General features: G+C 42.3%; 1 protein-coding gene across 5 annotated transcripts in view; it reads right to left on the minus strand.

Annotated features, from left to right (window-relative positions):
- CCDC27 (coiled-coil domain containing 27) overlaps nt 1-20835 on the minus strand; it is a 74085-nt gene that overhangs the window by 2904 nt on the left and 50346 nt on the right. For all 5 annotated transcript variants that reach the window (XM_073603705.1, XM_073603704.1, XM_073603706.1 and 2 more), the window contains exons 10-11: nt 20183-20395; nt 16130-16234 (exon numbers count right to left, since the gene is read on the minus strand). In XM_073603705.1, coding sequence (XP_073459806.1) covers nt 16130-16234; nt 20183-20395 — 318 coding nt within the window. The remainder of the gene's footprint in view (nt 1-16129; nt 16235-20182; nt 20396-20835) is intronic.

Genomic DNA, 20835 nt, shown 5'->3' on the forward strand with positions numbered 1-20835 from the left:
ATGAATGGGGGAGGGGCATCTACATGGCAAATGAGGTTCAATGTAGAAAAATGTAAAATAATGCATTTGGGTGGTAAAAATCTGAATACAATCTATAGACTGGGGGGAGAACCTCTGGGGGGATCTAGGATGGAAAAGGACCTGGGGGTCCTAGTAGATGATAGGCTCAGCAATGACATGCAATGCCAAGCTGCTGCTAATAAAGCAAACAGAATATTGGCATTAAAAGGGGATCAACTCCAGAGATAAAACGATAATTCTCCCGCTCTACAAGACTCTGGTCCGGCCGCACCTGGAGTATGCTGTCCAGTTCTGGGCACCAGTCCTCAGGAAGGATGTACTGGAAATGGAGCGAGTACAAAGAAGGGCAACAAAGCTAATAAAGGGTCTGGAGGATCTTAGTTATGAGGAAAGGTTGTGAGCTCTGAACTTATTCTCTCTGGAGAAGAGACGCTTGAGAGGGGATATGATTTCAATATATAAATACCGGACTGGTGACCCCACAATATATAAATACCGGACTGGTGACCCCACAATATATAAATACCGGACTGGTGACCCCACAATATATAAATACCGGACTGGTGACCCCACAATATATAAATACCGGACTGGTGACCCCACAATATATAAATACCGGACTGGTGACCCCACAATAGAGAAATACCGGACTGGTGACCCCACAATATATAAATACTGGACTGGTGACCCCACAATAGAGAAATACCGGACTGGTGACCCCACAATAAAGAAATACCGGACTGGTGACCCCACAATATATAAATACCGGACTGGTGACCCCACAATATACAAATACCGGACTGGTGACCCCACAATAGAGAAATACCGGACTGGTGACCCCACAATAGAGAAATACCGGACTGGTGACCCCACAATAGAGAAATACCGGACTGGTGACCCCACAATATATAAATACTGGACTGGTGACCCCACAATAAAGAAATACCGGACTGGTGACCCCACAATATATAAATACCGGACTGGTGACCCCACAATATACAAATACCGGACTGGTGACCCCACAATAGAGAAATACTGGACTGGTGACCCCACAATAGAAAAATACCGGACTGGTGACCCCACAATATATAAATACCGGACTGGTGACCCCACAATAGAGAAATACCGGACTGGTGACCCCACAACATATAAATACTGGACTGGTGACCCCACAATAGAGAAATACCGGACTGGTGACCCCACAATAAAGAAATACCGGACTGGTGACCCCACAATATATAAATACCGGACTGGTGACCCCACAATATACAAATACCGGACTGGTGACCCCACAATAGAGAAATACCGGACTGGTGACCCCACAATAGAGAAATACCGGACTGGTGACCCCACAATAGAGAAATACCGGACTGGTGACCCCACAATATATAAATACTGGACTGGTGACCCCACAATAGAGAAATACCGGACTGGTGACCCCACAATAAAGAAATACCGGACTGGTGACCCCACAATATATAAATACCGGACTGGTGACCCCACAATATACAAATACCGGACTGGTGACCCCACAATAGAGAAATACTGGACTGGTGACCCCACAATAGAAAAATACCGGACTGGTGACCCCACAATATATAAATACCGGACTGGTGACCCCACAATATACAAATACCGGACTGGTGACCCCACAATATAGAAATACCGGACTGGTGACCCCACAATATAGAAATACCGGACTGGTGACCCCACAATATATAAATACCGGACTGGTGACCCCACAATATGGAGAAAACTTTTTTGTGGAAAGGAGTTTAACAAGACTCGTGGCCACTCATTACAATTAGGAGAAAAGAGGTTTAACCTTACACTTAGAGGGAGCTCTCAGCAGTAATGGGGAGATATGGAAGGCAGGAGGGTGGTGGGACTAGTTCAGACTTGCTGATTAAAGTAGGACGGAACGCCATTGTTTTGGGGGAGGAGCATAGATCTGGCTTGGGCGTCACCCAGTGGTGCTTGGATCACAAACCAGCCCCAACATTAACAGCTGGGAATAAAAACAATCGATCTAATTTTGCATTTAATTTATTTTACTACCTTGTTGTGTTATGGTTTTCTTTTTTTTTTAATCTAAAATGTGAAATATAGGAACTTTTGTAAAAATGTATCAAATAAATGAATAGCCAACCCTGGGAACCAAATTCCATGGATAGAGCATGGAATGGAATGGCGCCAATCTTCGTTACTTAAAAACCCCCATAGGCGACGCTTTAACATTTTTTACTGGTTACATGTTTTGAGTTACAGAGGAGGTCTAGTGATAGAATTATTGCTCTCGCTCTAACGTTCGCGGCGATACCTCACATGCAGTGCGGTTTGAACACCGTTTACATATGTGGGCGGGACTTACGTATGCGTTCGCTTCTGTGTGCGAGCTCATGGGGACAGGGCGCTTTACATTTTTTTTTTTTTAAATTGTTAATTTTACTTTTCATTTTTTAGTTTGACACTTTAAAAAAAAAAAAAATCACATTTATTCCTATTACAAGGAATGTAAACATCCCTTGTAATAGGAATATGGTACGATCGGTCCTCTCTACAGTGAGATGTGGGGTCAATAAGACCCCACAACTCACCTCTAGCTGAAGCCAGAAATAAAAAAAATAAATAAACGCTCTCGGCTTCCCAGCCGAGGCGGCGCCATTTGTTTGAATGCAGAGGCCGGGCGTGATGTCATAACATCGAAATGGTAAAGTGAATATTCCCGCGCTACTATGGAGTCTAATGTACCAATTGGTATAGTGCAGCAGTCATAACATCGCACCCTGACGTGGAGATTTCGCTATATGCTATGCGTAATGTCTCTTGCGCCATTAAGCGCCCTTTCATCCTTTTGGTATAATGCATCTCAATAATCCCCTGTCTCCCGTATTTCCCCAAGTAAACAGACATAGTCACCGTCCTCATGTTCTTAGCTCCATCGCTCGACTGACTGCCCTCACGAGCACAGGCACCTTTTATTCATCGGCAACAAAAGGAAACGACAAACAGGAAGTCATGGCCCCAACAGCCAATCGCTTCCTCCATGCAAAATGACATCACAGGAAATGACTACACTAAAGGGGAGGGCATCCACCATCTTGGTCAGCATGGAGCCCGCTCAATACTGCTCAGAGTAACCAGTATCTAGTGAGATCGTTCTACTTGTTCTTACAGGCTTGAGAAGATCTGCGGGGTCATTGCTACTGCTGTTTTCAATATATGAGTATACCAACAGGGCAGATATCAATGTCCTCTTATTAAAGCAGATATGTATCCAAAAGGGATAGCGTAGCCACAACAGAGATATAATAATATGTTTCTCTCGTTTTGTGGACTTCACTTCTCTAATGTGCATAGACATTTGAAGGCAAGAAGCCCAACGCATTGCGCTTGACACTTACAAACCGGCAAAATGCCCCACACACACCGAGAACACGTCTCCAAAACCATGAGAAGGTTTTCATACTGACGGTTTTACCGCTGGTCCTGATTCAACCCAAGTGCGCTCCGCTAGAGCGCTCCTCGATTAAATCAGACACAGGGAGACAGATGACAACCTATAAAACACACATAATAAAATTTCCACAACAACCCGGCCTCCGAACAATCATAGAGACTCCGGCGACCATCTGGTCCACCGGAAATCTCTATGGTAAACATGCGGGGCCGGCGGATCCTGTCCTCGACTCACCGATGGAAGCGGTGAGTCGGTCGAAGCACCGGAGGGGGACGTCCCCTCTCGCCGCCCGTAAGAACTATTAAGCGGTGGAAAAGCCGCTATGTTAGTTCTTATGGTGTAGGGAATCGCCGGCTGAAAAAGACGATATCTGAATGATGCCTGTAGCTGCACCCATCATTCAGATATACCAGCTCAAAGTCCCGGACGTCATATGACGACCCGCGGCCGGGAAGTGGTTAATTAATTGCCACTGGTCACTAATGCTTCACTGACCAATGGCAATACATTAACCCCCTCCATGCTGCATATTACAAATTGAGTCAAATACCACCGATAAAAACAGTCCCAATGTGATAAAAAAAAAGGTTCTTTGGTAACATCCGCACCATCCGCACCATCCGCCACCTTCAATGAAGTGATCCTGTGAGCGTCACCTCAACCATAGATAAAGCGATCGCTTACCAGATTGCACGGACCTCCTATCACACGGTTGGGTTACCAGGGTGGGTTACACGTCACCCGTCCTCCCGGGATTTGAGAAGCGCGGTGACGTCAGTTGACGGAGCGATGTGCTGACGTCACCATGCTTTGAGAATCCCGGGAGGATGAGTGGCTGCGATTAGCCAGCCAGCTTGTTTTGATCCTAATGTGCGATTACGTGATTTTGCTGTCAAGTGCAATATTTTATACGTTAAATAAAGTTTTTAAAGATTTTTACACCTTGGCGAGCAAGCCTTTTGTATTTGTGTTTTCAATTATTTTTATTGAATTTGTACACATATAAAAAATTCCACAGAATTCCAAAGACAAATATACAAAACATTCAACGAGAACAACACAAAAACACAACACTGGATCTATTATCCCACCACATACTCCTTTCAGACCAAATTCTCCATAGTTCTCAGGGAAAGTGAAGAGTCCCAAAAAAGTTTTTAAAAGTTGAAAATATTCCACCGTCTCCCCCCTCACCCCCCCAAAAAAACTAAGCAAACCCCCCCCCCCAAACAACCCCTCCCCCCAATCTACATTTTTGGATGCTGTGAATGCACCAATCCCCTCCCTCTTTCGTATTTTGGGGACTGGGGGGGGGTGCAGTTTGCCATCTTCACCCTGGGCTCTCTGTACATCAGTAATGGGAGGGATCAGTGACAACGGAGGGTGTCACATCCATCCGCAGCATGACGGAAAACCCTGTAATGATGTTCCTGATCTATCAGGTCTTATGACTCCGAATATACAAACCCGCCTCTGATACAAAGACCTCCGGCACAGCCACACAGGAAGCAATGCAGACACTTTCTTCTATTTCTAGTTACATTGTTACAATGAAAATAAACTCTCTCCATCACCAGGAGCTCGGTGTAATCCTTATCCTGCTATCATTAGTACATAGATAGGAAGGGGGATTATCCGCTTCACCTCCGGAAGGTTTTACCCCCCCCCAATCATGACCAGGCCATTTTTTGCTATTCAGCACTGCGCTACTTTAAGTGACAATTGCGTGGTCGTGCAACACTGTACACATTTATGTCATTTTTTTCACACAAATAAAGCTTTCTTTTGGTGGTATTTGATCGCCTCTGAATTTTTATTTTTTATTATATAAACAAAAAAAGACTGAAAATTTAGAAAACAATATTTTTTTACTTTCTGCTATAAAAATATATAAAAATAAAATCATTTAGGCCAATATGTATTCTGCTACATGTCTTTGGTAAAATAAATGTCTAATAATTGGTTTGTGTGAAAGTTATAGAGTCTGCAAGCTATGGGATATATACTTTTCTACATTACTAATGGCAGTGATCAGCGACTTATAACGGGACTGTGCGGCGGACAATCTGACACTAGCTGACGCTGCGGGGGGGGGGGTTTGGGTGGACTAACTGCAACTGACATCACCAGTGACACTAATACAGAGATCAGTGATAATACTATACACTGTCACTGAACTAATGACACTGGCTGGGAAGGGGTTAATATCTAGGGGTAATCAAAGTGTATTATATGTAATATGTGTATTATGTGTATTATATGTAATGTGTGTATTATATGTATTATATGTAATATGTGTATTATATGTAATATGTGTATTATGTGTATTATATGTAATATGTGTATTATGTGTATTATATGTAATGTGTGTATTATATGTATTATATGTAATATGTGTATTATATGTAATGTGTGTATTATGTGTATTATATGTAATATGTGTATTATGTGTAATGTGTGTATTATGTGTATTATATGTAATATGTGTATTATATGTAATATGTGTATTATGTGTATCATATGTAATATGTGTATTATGTGTATTATATGTAATATGTGTATTATGTGTATTATATGTAATGTGTGTATTATGTGTATCATATGTAATATGTGTATTATGTGTATTATATGTAATATGTGTATTATGTGTATTATATGTAATGTGTGTATTATGTGTATTATATGTAATATGTGTATTATGTGTAATGTGTGTATTATGTGTATTATATGTAATATGTGTATTATGTGTATTATATGTAATGTGTGTATTATATGTATTATATGTAATATGTGTATTATGTGTATTATATGTAATATGTGTATTATATGTAATGTGTGTATTATGTGTATTATATGTAATATGTGTATTATATGTAATATGTGTATTATGTGTATTATATGTAATGTGTGTATTATATGTATTATATGTAATATGTGTATTATGTGTATTATATGTAATATGTGTATTATATGTAATGTGTGTATTATGTGTATTATATGTAATGTGTGTATTATGTGTATTATATGTAATATGTGTATTATATGTAATGTGTGTATTATATGTATTATATGTAATGTGTGTATTATGTGTATTATGTGTATTATATGTAATGTGTGTATTATATGTATTATATGTAATATGTGTATTATATGTAATGTGTGTATTATATGTATTATATGTAATGTGTGTATTATATGTATTATATGTAATATGTGTATTATGTGTATTATATGTAATGTGTGTATTATATGTATTATATGTAATGTGTGTATTATATGTATTATATGTAATGTGTGTATTATATGTATTATATGTAATGTGTGTATTATATGTATTATATGTAATATGTGTATTATGTGTATTATATGTAATGTGTGTATTATGTGTATTATATGTAATATGTGTATTATATGTAATGTGTGTATTATATGTATTATATGTAATGTGTGTATTATATGTATTATATGTAATGTGTGTATTATGTGTATTATATGTAATATGTGTATTATGTGTATTATATGTAATGTGTGTATTATGTGTATTATATGTAATACGTGGTTAACAGAGGACGGAATTAAAATTAGACTTGAGAAACTTAACATTAATAAATCACCGGGACCAGATGGCTTGCATCCGAGGGTACTTAGGGAACTCAGTCAGGTGATTGCCAGACCGTTGTTCCTAATTTTTACAGACAGTCTATTGACTGGAATGGTACCAGCTGATTGGAGAAAAGCCAATGTAGCACCAATATTTAAAAAGGGCCCAAAAAACATCCCTGGGAATTACAGACCAGTTAGCCTAACATCAATAGTATGTAAACTCTTGGAGGGGGTGATAAGGGACTATATACAAGATTTTAGTAATAAGAACGATATCATTAGCAGTAATCAGCATGGATTCATGAAGAATCGTTCTTGCCAAACCAATCTATTAACCTTCTATGAGGAGGTGAGTTGCCATCTAGATAAAGGAAGGCCCGTAGATGTGGTGTATCTGGATTTTGCAAAAGCATTTGACACAGTTCCCCATAAACGTTTACTGTACAAAATAAGGTCCGTTGGCATGGACCATAGGGTGAGTACATGGATTGAAAACTGGCTACAAGGGCGAGTTCAGAGGGTGGTGATAAATGGGGAGTACTCAGAATGGTCAGGGGTGGGTAGTGGGGTTCCCCAGGGTTCTGTGCTGGGACCAATCCTATTTAATTTGTTCATAAACGATCTGGAGGATGGGATAAACAGTTCAATCTCTGTATTTGCAGACGATACTAAGCTAAGCAGGGCAATAACTTCTCCGCAGGATGTGGAAATCTTGCAAAAAGACCTGAACAAATTAATGGGGTGGGCGACTACATGGCAAATGAGGTTCAATGTAGAAAAATGTAAAATAATGCATTTGGGTGTCAAAAATATGAATGCAATCTATAGACTGGGGGGAGAACCTCTGGGGGGATCTAGGATGGAAAAGGACCTGGGGGTCCTAGTAGATGATAGGCTCAGCAATGGCATGCAATGACAAGCTGCTGCTAATAAAGCAAACAGAATATTGGCATTAAAAAGGGGATCAACTGCAGAGATAAAATGATAATTCTCCCGCTCTACAAGACTCTGGTCCGCCCGCACCTGGAGTATGCTGTCCAGTTCTGGGCACCAGTCCTCAGGAGGGACGTACTGGAAATGGAGCGAGTACAAAGAAGGGCAACAAAGCTAATAAAGGGTCTGGAGGATCTTAGTTATGAGGAAAGGTTGCGAGCTCTGAACTTATTCTCTCTGGAGAAGAGACGCTTGAGAGGGGATATGATTTCATTGTATAAATACCGGACTGGTGACCCCACAATATATAAATACCGGACTGGTGACCCCACAATAGGGATAAAACTTTTTCGCAGAAGAGAGTTTAATAAGACTCGTGGCCACTCATTGCAATTAGAGGAAAAGAGGTTTAACCTTAAACTACGTAGAGGGTTCTTTACTGTAAGAGCGGCAAGGATGTGGAATTCCCTTCCACAGGCGGTGGTCTCAGCGGGGAGCATTGATAGCTTCAAGAAACTATTAGATAATCACCTGAATGACCGCAATATACAGGGATATGTAATGTAATACTGACATATAATCACACACATAGGTTGGACTTGATGGACTTGTGTCTTTTTTCAACCTCACCTACTATGTAACTATATGTAACTATGTGTATTATATGTAATGTGTGTATTATATGTATTATATGTAATGTGTGTATTATATGTAATGTGTGTATTATATGTATTATATGTAATATGTGTATTATATGTAATGTGTGTATTATATGTATTATATGTAATGTGTGTATTATATGTATTATATGTAATGTGTGTATTATATGTATTATATGTAATATGTGTATTATGTGTATTATATGTAATATGTGTATTATGTGTATTATATGTAATGTGTGTATTATGTGTATTATATGTAATATGTGTATTATATGTATTATATGTAATATGTGTATTATGTGTATTATATGTAATATGTGTATTATATGTAATATGTGTATTATGTGTATTATATGTAATATGTGTATTATATGTAATATGTGTATTATGTGTATTATATGTAATGTGTGTATTATGTGTATTATATGTAATATGTGTATTATGTGTATTATATGTAATATGTGTATTATATGTATTATATGTAATATGTGTATTATGTGTATTATATGTATTATGTGTATTATATGTAATGTGTGTATTATGTGTATTATATGTAATGTGTGTATTATATGTATTATATGTAATATGTGTATTATATGTAATGTGTGTATTATGTGTATTATATGTAATGTGTGTATTATGTGTATTATATGTAATATGTGTATTATGTGTATTATATGTAATATGTGTATTATGTGTATTATATGTAATGTGTGTATTATGTGTATTATATGTAATATGTGTATTATGTGTATTATATGTAATATGTGTATTATGTGTATTATATGTAATATGTGTATTATATGTAATATGTGTATTATGTGTATTATATGTAATGTGTGTATTATATGTAATATGTGTATTATGTGTATTATATGTAATGTGTGTATTATGTGTATTATATGTAATATGTACCGCTTTTACTAATAAAAACAGCCACTGCTCTGTGTTGTTAGTAAACACAGGGCTCTGTATTGTGATTCACGAAGCCTGGGCCCTGTTGTCCATAGCGTTTGTGGTGCTCAGATAAAATGATGTTTCACTTTACCACCGACCAAACTATTCCCCTCCCCCTCATTCATTATAAGAATGCAGAACAATAAATGAAGAAGGTCCATAAATATAACAACGATGGTTCACTCATCCAATGTTAAAAAAAGGAGAAGATTGGCCAAGTCTAATAATCACTCCGGAGCCGTCCTCTGATTACAAACCGTTTACCCCAAACCTCGTATTGATTACACAGCGTGAGAAATTCTCCGACACCATGATATACATATATAGAGGGGGAGGGGTGTAACCAAATTCCATTTGTCATGGGATACAATCGGGTGTTCAGTATCACCCGACGATAGAACAATCACCCGTCATCTGATCCCCGGAATCCGAGTCTAAGCTTCTACTAAGAGGTGACCCCCCAATTCTTCCCTGGGCCCCCCTCCCCCTCCCCCTCCCCCGCACACCGAAACATGAATTGTATATTCAAAGATTATTTATATCTACATTACATACAATGGAATACCAGTATGTGCGGAATGTCGGCTATTGTTGGTTGTATAATGGGGGATGGGCTCCTTTCTAGTAATGTGTGTATTACATAATGAGCCCCATATGTTCCAAAAAGTATTCAAAGAGCACCATCTAAATATTATATATATATATATAGAGGGAAATAATCCGGGAAAAACGTCCTTCACGAGATTTCTGTGAGCTGAACTGTGCTCACTATGAATGACCGGCAGTGATAATCAGATCCGGGAAATATCAGCAGGTGATGTGTCTATAGATGTCTCCGGAACCGATATCACCCGAAACAACCAGCAAGACCCGGACCACAAAGATGCCGCAAAGTGAAGTATTATTATTATTATTATTATTATTATTATTGATTCAGGATTTATAATAGTATTATTATTTTTATTATCATTATTCAAGATTTATATCCTTATCCATCCTTAAGGGGGTAGCACATTGCTGGGGCTTCTATCGTTAAGGCTTCTATCTCTAAGTGATTCTTTCTACAAGTGATATGCACTTCATTCTCTGCACTTCAGTGATTGCACGAAGCAAACGAATACAGCAATCTGCACTGGAAAGCAGCTAACAGACTGCAGGTGACCCGTCTCTCTATTAAGCTCTCCTTCCACTCTGTAACATGCACTCTCTACCACTGCTCCTGACACTCCTGTCCTCTCTCCTCAAACTCTCTTACCTTCACCCCCCCTCTCCACCCGCCTGCTTATACATATCACCCCCTTCTGTCTTCCCCCTACTACTGCTCTTACCAACTCTCGCTCATTCTACATCCATACACTGATAAAACCTTCAATACTCTGAGACATGCCCCTTCACATAAATCACAGTCCCACATTACCTCCCTCACCCTCCTGCTTCTCCTAATCTCTGGTGACATATCCCCAAACCCTGGGCCACCATCATCTGTCTTTGCCCATCGCTCCCATCCCCCTACACCCTCTGGCAGGAGCCGCAACCCACAGAACTTGGTCCATATTCCTCTTTCCAAAACCAGCCCCCCCTTTTCCTGTGCGCTGTGGAATGCACGTTCTGTCTGCAACAAACTCACCGCCCTTAACGACCTCTTCATCACAAATTCCTTTAACCTACTTGCCATTACTGAAACCTGGCTTCATGAATCGGATACTATTTCTCCTGCTTCCCTCTCCCATGGGGGCCTTCTTTGGACTCACTCCCCCAGACCAAGTGGACGGAAGGGAGGTGGAGTGGGAATCCTTCTAGCCCCATGCAGCACCTATCAGGTTCTTCACCCACCTCCCTCTCTGACACTCTCCTCTTTTGAGGCACATTGCATTTGTCTATTCTCTCCCATTTCTCTAAGAATTGCTGTCATCTACCGGCCCCCTGGACCGGTATCAGCCTTTCTTGATGACTTCTCTGCCTGGCTACCCTACTTTCTCTCTTCTGAAATCCCCACAATTATTCTTGGGGACTTCAACATCCCTGTCAACACTAACACTACTATTACTTCTAAACTTCTCAGTCTAACCTCATCGCTTGACCTGAAGCAATGGATACAGGCTCCTACCCACTCCAACGGCAACACCCTTGACCTTGTCTTCTCCTATCTGTGCACTCCGTGCAACCTTTCCAACAATCCTCTCCCACTCTCTGATCACCACCTCATTAGTTTTGCTCTCTCCTTGTCTTCCACCTCTTCTCCCTCCAACCGCCCAACAGTTACACGCAGAAACCTTCGCCACCTCAACCCTTCTCTTCTCTACTCTGCTACTGATCACCTCTATGACAAAATCTCCCCCCTGTCCTGCCCCAACCTAGCTACTTTCATTTACAACAGCTCACTGTCTTCCTTCCTAGGCAAGCTGGCCCCCCTCACTACACGTAGAATTAGGCCCCGACTGCTACAACCCTGGCAAACAGATGACACCAGAAGTCTCAGAAAACGTAGCCGCGCTCTTGAGCGCCTGTGGCATAAGACTAAGACCCAGGAAGACTTCACACAATATAAATCCGCCCTCCTAAAATACTATTCCTGCCTTCACACTGCCAAGCAGACCTACTTTATCACACTCATCAACACCTTCTCATCCAGTCCACGTCAACTCTTCTCTACCTTCAATACTCTACTCTGTCCTCCACTGCCTCCACCCACCAACTCAATCACCGCCCAGGAGATTGCCAATCACTTCAAAACTAAGATTGATACAATTCATGAGGAGATCGCCAATGCGCAAAAACCTCCCCCATGCAACACCCCATGTCCACAGATACAATCATTACTTCCCTCATTCAACCCTGCTACTATTACTGAGGTTGCTAAACTTTTATCTAGCACTCATCTAACCACTTGCCCCCTGGATCCTGTTCCCTCGCAAATGCTACGCTCACCCTCTGACTCGATTCTACGCTCTCTAACTCACATTTTCAACCTCTCCCTCTCTTGTGGCATCTTCCCAAACTCTCTAAAACATGCACTAGTCACCCCCATACTAAAAAAGCCCTCACTGGATCCCACCAATCTCAACAACTTACGTCCCATCTCCTTACTCTCCTTCTCCTCCAAACTTCTTGAAAGACTGGTCTACAACCGATTAAGTGACCATCTGACCATGAATAAACTTCTTGATCCCCTTCAGTCCGGTTTTCGCCCTCAACACTCCACGGAAACTGCTCTCCTTAAACTCTCAAATGACCTACTAATGGCTAAAGCCAATGGACACTATTCTGTACTACTTCTCCTGGATCTCTCTGCTGCCTTTGACACAGTGGACCACCCACTCCTCCTCGAAAAACTCCACTCCTTTGGTCTCCGTGACTGCACTCTTCGCTGGTTCTCATCCTACCTATCCCACCGCTCCTTCAGTGTCACTTACAACTCTACTTCCTCCTCTCCTCTTCCTTTTTCCGTCGGGGTCCCCCAAGGTTCTGTTCTCGGACCTCTCCTTTTCTCAATCTACACCACCTCCTTGGGTCAGTTGATTGCCTCCCACGGCTTTAAATATCATCTCTACGCTGATGACACCCAAATCTATCTCTCCACCCCCCAGCTCTCTCCATCTGTCTCCTCACGCATTACCAACTTATTAGCAGACATATCAGCCTGGATGTCACATCACTTTCTCAAACTCAACCTATCCAAAACCGAGCTCATGATATTTCCTCCCTCAGGTGCCACTTCCCCTGATCTCCCTGTCAAGATCAACGGCTCAACTATCAACCCATCTCCCCACGCCAAGGTCCTAGGTGTAATCCTGGACTCTGAACTAACCTTTCGACCCCACATTCTATCACTATCCAAAGCTTGCCGCCTCTGTCTTCGCAACATCTCCAAGATACGCCCCTTCCTAACCATTGACACCACAAAGCTTCTAATCCACTCCCTGGTCATCTCCCGCCTTGACTACTGCAACTCCCTCCTCATTGGTTTACCTCTAAATAGGCTCCTCCCCACTTCAGTCCATCATGAACGCTGCGGCCAGGCTCATCCACCACACAAACCGCTCAGCGTCTGCTACACCCCTCTGCCAATCCCTCCATTGGCTGCCACTCAGTCACCGAATTAAATTCAAGATACTAACTATAACTTACAAAGCCATCCACAACCTGGCCCCTAGCTACATCTCTAACCTAGTCACAAAATACCAACCTAATCGTTCTCTTCGCTCCTCCCAAGACCTCCTGCTCTCAAACTCCCTTGTCACCTCATCCCATGCTCGCCTTCAGGACTTCTCCAGAGCCTCTCCCATCCTCTGGAATGCTCTACCCCAATCCGTCCGATTTTCTCCTACTTTATCCACTTTCAGACGATCCCTGAAAACTCATCTCTTCAGAGAAGCCTATCTGGCCCCCACCTAACAACTGTACATTTATCTTCTCAATCAGCACATCACCCATAGTTATTACCTCTTGTATCTCTTGACCTTCCCTCTTAGATTGTAAGCTCTAAGGAGCAGGGCCCTCTGATTCCTACTGTATCAAATTGTATTGTATTTGTACTGTCTACCCTCAAGTTGTAAAGCGCTACGTAAACTGTTGGCGCTATATAAATACTGTATAATAATAATAATAATAATAGAGAGGGAAATAATCCGGGAAAAACGTCCTTCACGAGATTTCTGTGAGCTGAACTGTGCTCACTATGAATGACCGGCAGTGATAATCAGATCCGGGAAATATCAGCAGGTGATGTGTCTATAGATGTCTCCGGAACCGATATCACCCGAAACAACCAGCAAGACCCGGACCACAAAGATGCCGCAAAGTGAAGTATTATTATTATTATTATTATTATTATTGATTCAGGATTTATAATAGTATTATTATTTTTATTATCATTATTCAAGATTTATATTAATATTATATTATTATTATTATTATTATTATTATTATTATTATTATTATTATTCATAATAATGATAAACAGGATTTATATTATTATTATCATCATTATCAAGTTATATTATTGTTATTATTAATTATGATTAGTTTATATTATTATGAATAATACTTTTATTTATAATCATATTAATATTTTGTTATGGATTTACAGTATATTATATTATTTTCATAAGGATGCTATTATTATTGGTTTATATTATAATTATTGTTATTATGTGGCACCAACAGCTTGCACAGCAAGTTACAACATATAGGGAGACAATACAGTTACAATAGAATTCAATACAAAAGAGGGGAAATGTAATGTAAGCTGAACTCCAGCAGATAAATACAAATCATATGAACTTGTTATTTCCTGCCAAATGATTTTGTAGTTCTGCCCACCCAGACAGACAGCACAGCCAGGTCCTGGACCTTCTGGCTGACTGTACTTCAGTTAGGAAATCCAGCCCAGTCCAGCACCTTCCTCAGCCTGTGGATGGACAATAAGAGAGTGGGAGGAGCCCACTGATCCCTCCTGTAAGCATGTTTACATTGTTAGACTGACAGCACTGCCAAATAATCTCTGATTGGCTCGAAGTTCTGTCCTCTTTTATTAGTCTAAATCAGTGTTTCTCAACTCCAGTCCTCAAGGCGCCTCAACAGGTCATGTTTTCAGACTCGCCATTATTTTGCACAGGTGATTTGATCAGTTTCACTGCCTCAGTAAATACCACGGCCGTTTCATCCGAGGGAAATCCTGAAAACATGACCTGTTGGGGGTACTTGAGGACTGGAGTTGGGAATGACTGATGTGAATACTGCTGTGCAGAGGATTGGAGGAGGCTGATGATATGAAGAGAAATCCAGAGAAGAAATACATTGAAAGCTGAAGTCTGACATTTGGGTTTTATTTCACTGGTGACACTGAGGACATCTTGTGGCAGAAAAGGAGTACTGCAGGGGACAATTTCAGATTGATGGAGTATAGCAAAAAATAAATTGTTTAATATTCTATTACTATGGCTGAGCTAGCAAGTTTATTTTTTAAATTCCATTTAGCGGAGTTCAGCTTTTTTTTTTTTTTTTTTTTTTTTAATAAGAACACATGACAATGTTTTTTCATATTTGCAGTGCTACAATTTTAAATATTCCGGACAAATGAAAAGAAATGATGTTATAGATCAGCGTTTCTCAACTCCAGTCCTCAAGGCGCCCCAACAGGTCATGTTTTCAGGCTTCCCATTATTTTGCACAGGTGATTTGATCAGTTTCACTGCCTTAGTAATTACCACAGCCGTTTCATCTGAGGGAAATCCTGAAAACATGATCTATTGGGGCGCCTTGAGGACTGGAGTTGAGAAACACTGTTATAGATAATAGAACTTGAACATGTGGTTACATCATCCCTCCGGTATAAATTCTGGATTTTCTTTATGTCCCACATATATACACATGAGGTGTCGGGGGGGTCAGTAGTACACACTGTGGATTGACCAATCATCTGTGAGCTTTTATCAGGACAGTGGAAGGTGATCAGCTGTAGGGTTATTATACAGTATGTATATGTACTCACCTGCATGGTTTCCAGGATTTCATTATCGGGGACCTCCACCTGCGGACCCCTGAACCCCGGAGCTGTGTAGGCGGCTTGTATGATTTTGCTGCGGAATCTCTCAAACTGTAATAAGAAGGAAACAAATTACCAATCATCATCCAATGTGTCCACTTTATAATGTCTATTCATCGTTCTCATGGTAATAAGGACTATGGACAATAGGATTATGGGAGAATGGCTTATGGGAGGATGGGAGGGTGGGATTATGGAACAATGGGCTATGGGAGGATGGGATTATGGGACGATGGGGTTATGGGATGATGAGATTTGTAGTGTAAATAGAGCAGAGCACAACTGTAATGAACATGCACTGCTTGCTCCAAACAAACAGAAGTGGGGGGAGGGGGGGGGGGTGGACTTTGGGAATTCACAGAGGATTTTACAAGGAGGGAGAAAACACAGTAAGAAACAATTTCATGAGGAATAGATCACAGGACATTCAGTAAGGGATGTGTATGGATTATTTTTGGAGAATATTGTTCAGTGTCACTTCAGGTCCTACGCTTAATGCTTGTTCCTGGTCAGTCATTTATTAGGTAGTGAAGTCAGCCCAGGATCAGGATGACAGTCCAGGATCAGGGTGACAAACCAGGATCAGGATGACAGGCCAGGATCAGGATGACAGTCCAGGATCAGGATGACAGGCCAGGATCAGGATGACAGTCCAGGATCAGGATGACAGCTCAGGATCAGGATGACAGGCCAGGATTATGATGACAGTCCAGGATCAGGGTGACAAACCAGGATCAGGATGACAGTCCAGGATTATGATGACAGTCCAGGATCAGGGTGACAGTCCAGGATCAGGATGACAGTCCAGGATCAGGGTGACAGTCCAGGATCAGGATGACAGGCCAGGATCAGGATGACAGTCCAGGATCAGGATGACAGGCCAGGATCAGGATGACAGTCCAGGATCAGGATGACAGCTCAGGATCAGGATGACAGGCCAGGATTATGATGACAGTCCAGGATCAGGGTGACAAACCAGGATCAGGATGACAGGCCAGGATCAGGATGACAGTCCAGGATCAGGGTGACAGGCCAGGATCAGGATGACAGTCCAGGATTATGATGACAGTCCAGGATCAGGGTGACAAACCAGGATCAGGATGACAGGCCAGGATTATGATGACAAGCCAGGATCCGGTGTTCTGCCGAGAAAGTTCTCCTCGATGGATAAGGACCCCCCTCTACTGCGCAGGCGCAGCGCTTGCGCAGTAGGATCCGGCGGAAATAGCCGAAGCCAAATAGGATAGAAATCAGCTGTACACGGCGCCTGTAAGAGGGCCCCTCGCGGGCTCGCTTCGCTCGCCACGCTTCGGGCACGGCCTCGCTTCGCTCTGCACTTTTTTATTCTCCCTCTAGGTCCACTTGGATGGTGGGGCTTGAACCTGGACTCGGCGCAGGCGCCGTGTACAGCTGATTGAAGTTTTTCAGCTTCGGCTATTTTCGGCGGCTCCTAGTCATTCGTACTGCGCAAGCACAGTGCCTGCGCAGTACAAGGGGGAACTTATCCACTGGGGGAACTTTCTCGGCAAGACACCAGCACATTTGAAGTGCAGCCTCCATAGTTTAGTCCTGACAGATTTTCTGTGTGTTTATAGCACCACCTTGTGGTCTACATTGCCCCTGCAGGCGGTCTTGTTCTATAGAGATCTCTGTATCTGAGCAAAAAAGTACAAAACTCACCAGGAAAGTCACATTGTATCAGATTATATATACATGATAAGTTATTAAAGGGAACCTGTTGGTTAAGGTATATGGGTTCTGCTGCCATCATCTTAGCCATGTCTGCCCATCATCCACATCCTATGGCTTCATCCACAGACCCAGAACAAGGTATGCAGGTCCGGAGTTCTGACTTTACTGGTCACATTCCGGTACCGGGTCAGGGGAGTCACCAACCAATAATGACGAGACGCCAAAGACAGATGAGAATTCCCAGAGATTTATCCAATAAGAGACGTCTCTGGTACTTCTTCTTCACTTCTACTATCTGTGGCCGACCCGACATACAAGGCTTCATTACCGGACATCACTCAACACCACTTCCAGGATTTCCTACATGGGGAGGTCCCCTTTAAATGTGACCTACAGAAGTCGCTGATCTTTGAAGTTTAAAGTGAATCTGTCATCTGTTTTAAACTCCTAAAAGTCCGGCTGGAGGTCAAACCCCACAAAGTGCTTCCCATCACCATCACCTTTGTTGGGTACAAAATATATCTTTATATACAGCACTGAAATTAGAGCTTTCCCCACCCCCTGCCCCCACCTTGTCCAATGAGAGATTGTATCTATGGTCAGGGCAGGGGTATATGTACAGGGGTCACAACTTCCACCCGACCCCATGCTCCGGGGGGCCCCCTGTACACCTGGATAGGAGGGGTGGCATATAGAGGAACCTCTCCCCTTAGTAACACTACATGCTGCCCCTCCACTCATCCTATCCACCTCCTGCTGTGATTGGCCTCCTGTGCTCCTCGCCCTGGGGGGGGGGTCTGTCAGGACGGAGAGTGGGGAAAGGACACATTTCCCTTCTTTGTCTTAATGAATAAATTCATTGATCTGTAACGATCTCTGACTCTGTTCATTCATAACGGAGGCATAGTAAACTGTCTACTATACTTCAGTTTGTTAATGAACAGGAAGCCACTGTACAGGGCGCTCTTCCTGTCCATTCACTCTGTGCAGCTGTGCAGCTGAGGCCGCAGAGATGAAGATGGAGGGCTGTGTCCTCAATCTCCTTTCACTGTCTCCAAGGTGAAACATCAGAGGTCTGTTTAGACCCCCACCCCCCACCCCACCGATATACCAAAGGGGCTCCCAGAAAATTGTAAAAAAAAAAAAAATTGTAATAAATAAATAAAAATTGTAAAAAATAATAATAAAATACCAAAAATAAAAAACTGACACCAGTGGAGTAGCTACCAGGGTCACAAAGGTCGCACTTGCAACCGGGTTCTGGTATTCCACCACTGTGGGGGGGGGGAGGGGGCCCATCTGGGGGGTTAGGGGGGCCCTTTATGGTTTCTTGCACTGATGCCCTGAACGTTCTAGTTACGCCTCTGGGTCAGGGTACTGTTAGTGGACTGAGGAGGGGGGAGGGTGTTGGACAGAGCTTAGCTTAAAGTCAGTTGAGCCCTCCTAACAAAGTGAAACTACTTTCAGAGGGGTGCATGGAGGGGATGACCTCTGGTGCTCTGGGAGTCCTTTGTCATCCAGTCAATGTTTATTTGTAAATATACATAAATCTGTTTAGAAATATATGAAAGTTTAAAAAGATCAATCAAAACTGACCTCAAACCAATAATTTCCCTAAATGTGTTAAAAAAAAGTTGCTGCAAAAGCTGAAGTGCCCTCCCCCTCCCCCTCAGCAGTGTTATAGTTTATCCCAACCCCCATCACTGTCACATTTGCTAGACAGTTTGCATGTAAATGTAAAAAAATATATATTAAAGTGGGTGTAATCCTCTCCATATCCCCAGTGCAGTGACCGGCCTCAGGTGATACTCAGAGGTGAAACAAATCCTTCTACATAAGTTGTACCTGTTTTTCTGCAGTCTTCTCTCTACATCTGTTCAAAGTGCAGAATTTCGCAGCATTTCTGAGCTCCAGAAGGCAAGGGGGTGGGGATATGACATCACACACTGCAAACAATAGAGCGGTGAGCTGAGTGTAATCTGAGACCTGAGTGGACTTCTCACCTCTACACAGTCTCACAGGTAAACACGCAACAACCAATGGCTCCCGCTGCTGTGTTAGCCAATGAGGAGCGAGAGACCTGGGAGAACCCCCTGCTCTCATGTAAATCGCTGGATCGAGATGGGGCTCTGGTAAGTGTAGGTGGGGCGGGGGGGAGGGGGCTGCACCCAAAGGGCATTTTCTGCATTAAGAACCTCTTTAAGAAAATAAGAAAAGTAACAAATTTACTGAACATTGTGATTATATGGTATACAATTCTCCGAATATTTTGTCTCCTGTAGTGGGGACACCGACCCTAAAACTCACCCTGGACTGCAATGCCTCCAGGGTCACCCTGACGTGTTGCTCGGAGGTTGCCAGCTCCCCGGCTTTGCTCTCTATTTGGTTCTTCTCTCCTTCGTTTTTCCTCACTTGGGTCTGGATCTCCAGGACCTCCCTCTGCAGCCTCTGAACGTCGCTCTTCAGCTCACCAATCAGATCGTTCCTCCGGCTCACCTCCGATTTCAGCTCAGACACCAGCTGGAGAGGACAGTGATATGTATAAAACCAATGGACTGCTGCGGACTGATCCCCCCCCCCCATGTACATGGCGCCCCCCAATACTGAGCCCGGCCTGCCAGCGGTAAGCAATGCCCTCTAAACGCATCGCCGCATCGGTGACCTGAAACGCAGCGGCCGCTTTCCCCAATGGAAGGTACTCCCTCGCTGGAAGAGACGCTGCAGACCGTTTTCTACTACAATCACCCACAGCCAGAATCTGACCTCACTTTTCTCTACTGCAGGTAAAGCGATGCAGATTGGTCAAGCCCCACCCCCTCAGCCTGTGATTGGATAATAAATAAATAGCAAAAGATTGATGAGCCCAACCCTGTGCTATAGACATGTGCACTGCCGAAAAATGTGTTCGTTTTTATTTTCGTTTCAATCATTTTTTTTTTTTTCGTTTTTTGGGTCATTCG

The sequence above is a fragment of the Aquarana catesbeiana genome, linkage group LG10, assembly GCF_042186555.1.
Source record: "Aquarana catesbeiana isolate 2022-GZ linkage group LG10, ASM4218655v1, whole genome shotgun sequence".
Lineage (NCBI taxonomy): Eukaryota > Metazoa > Chordata > Amphibia > Anura > Ranidae > Aquarana > Aquarana catesbeiana.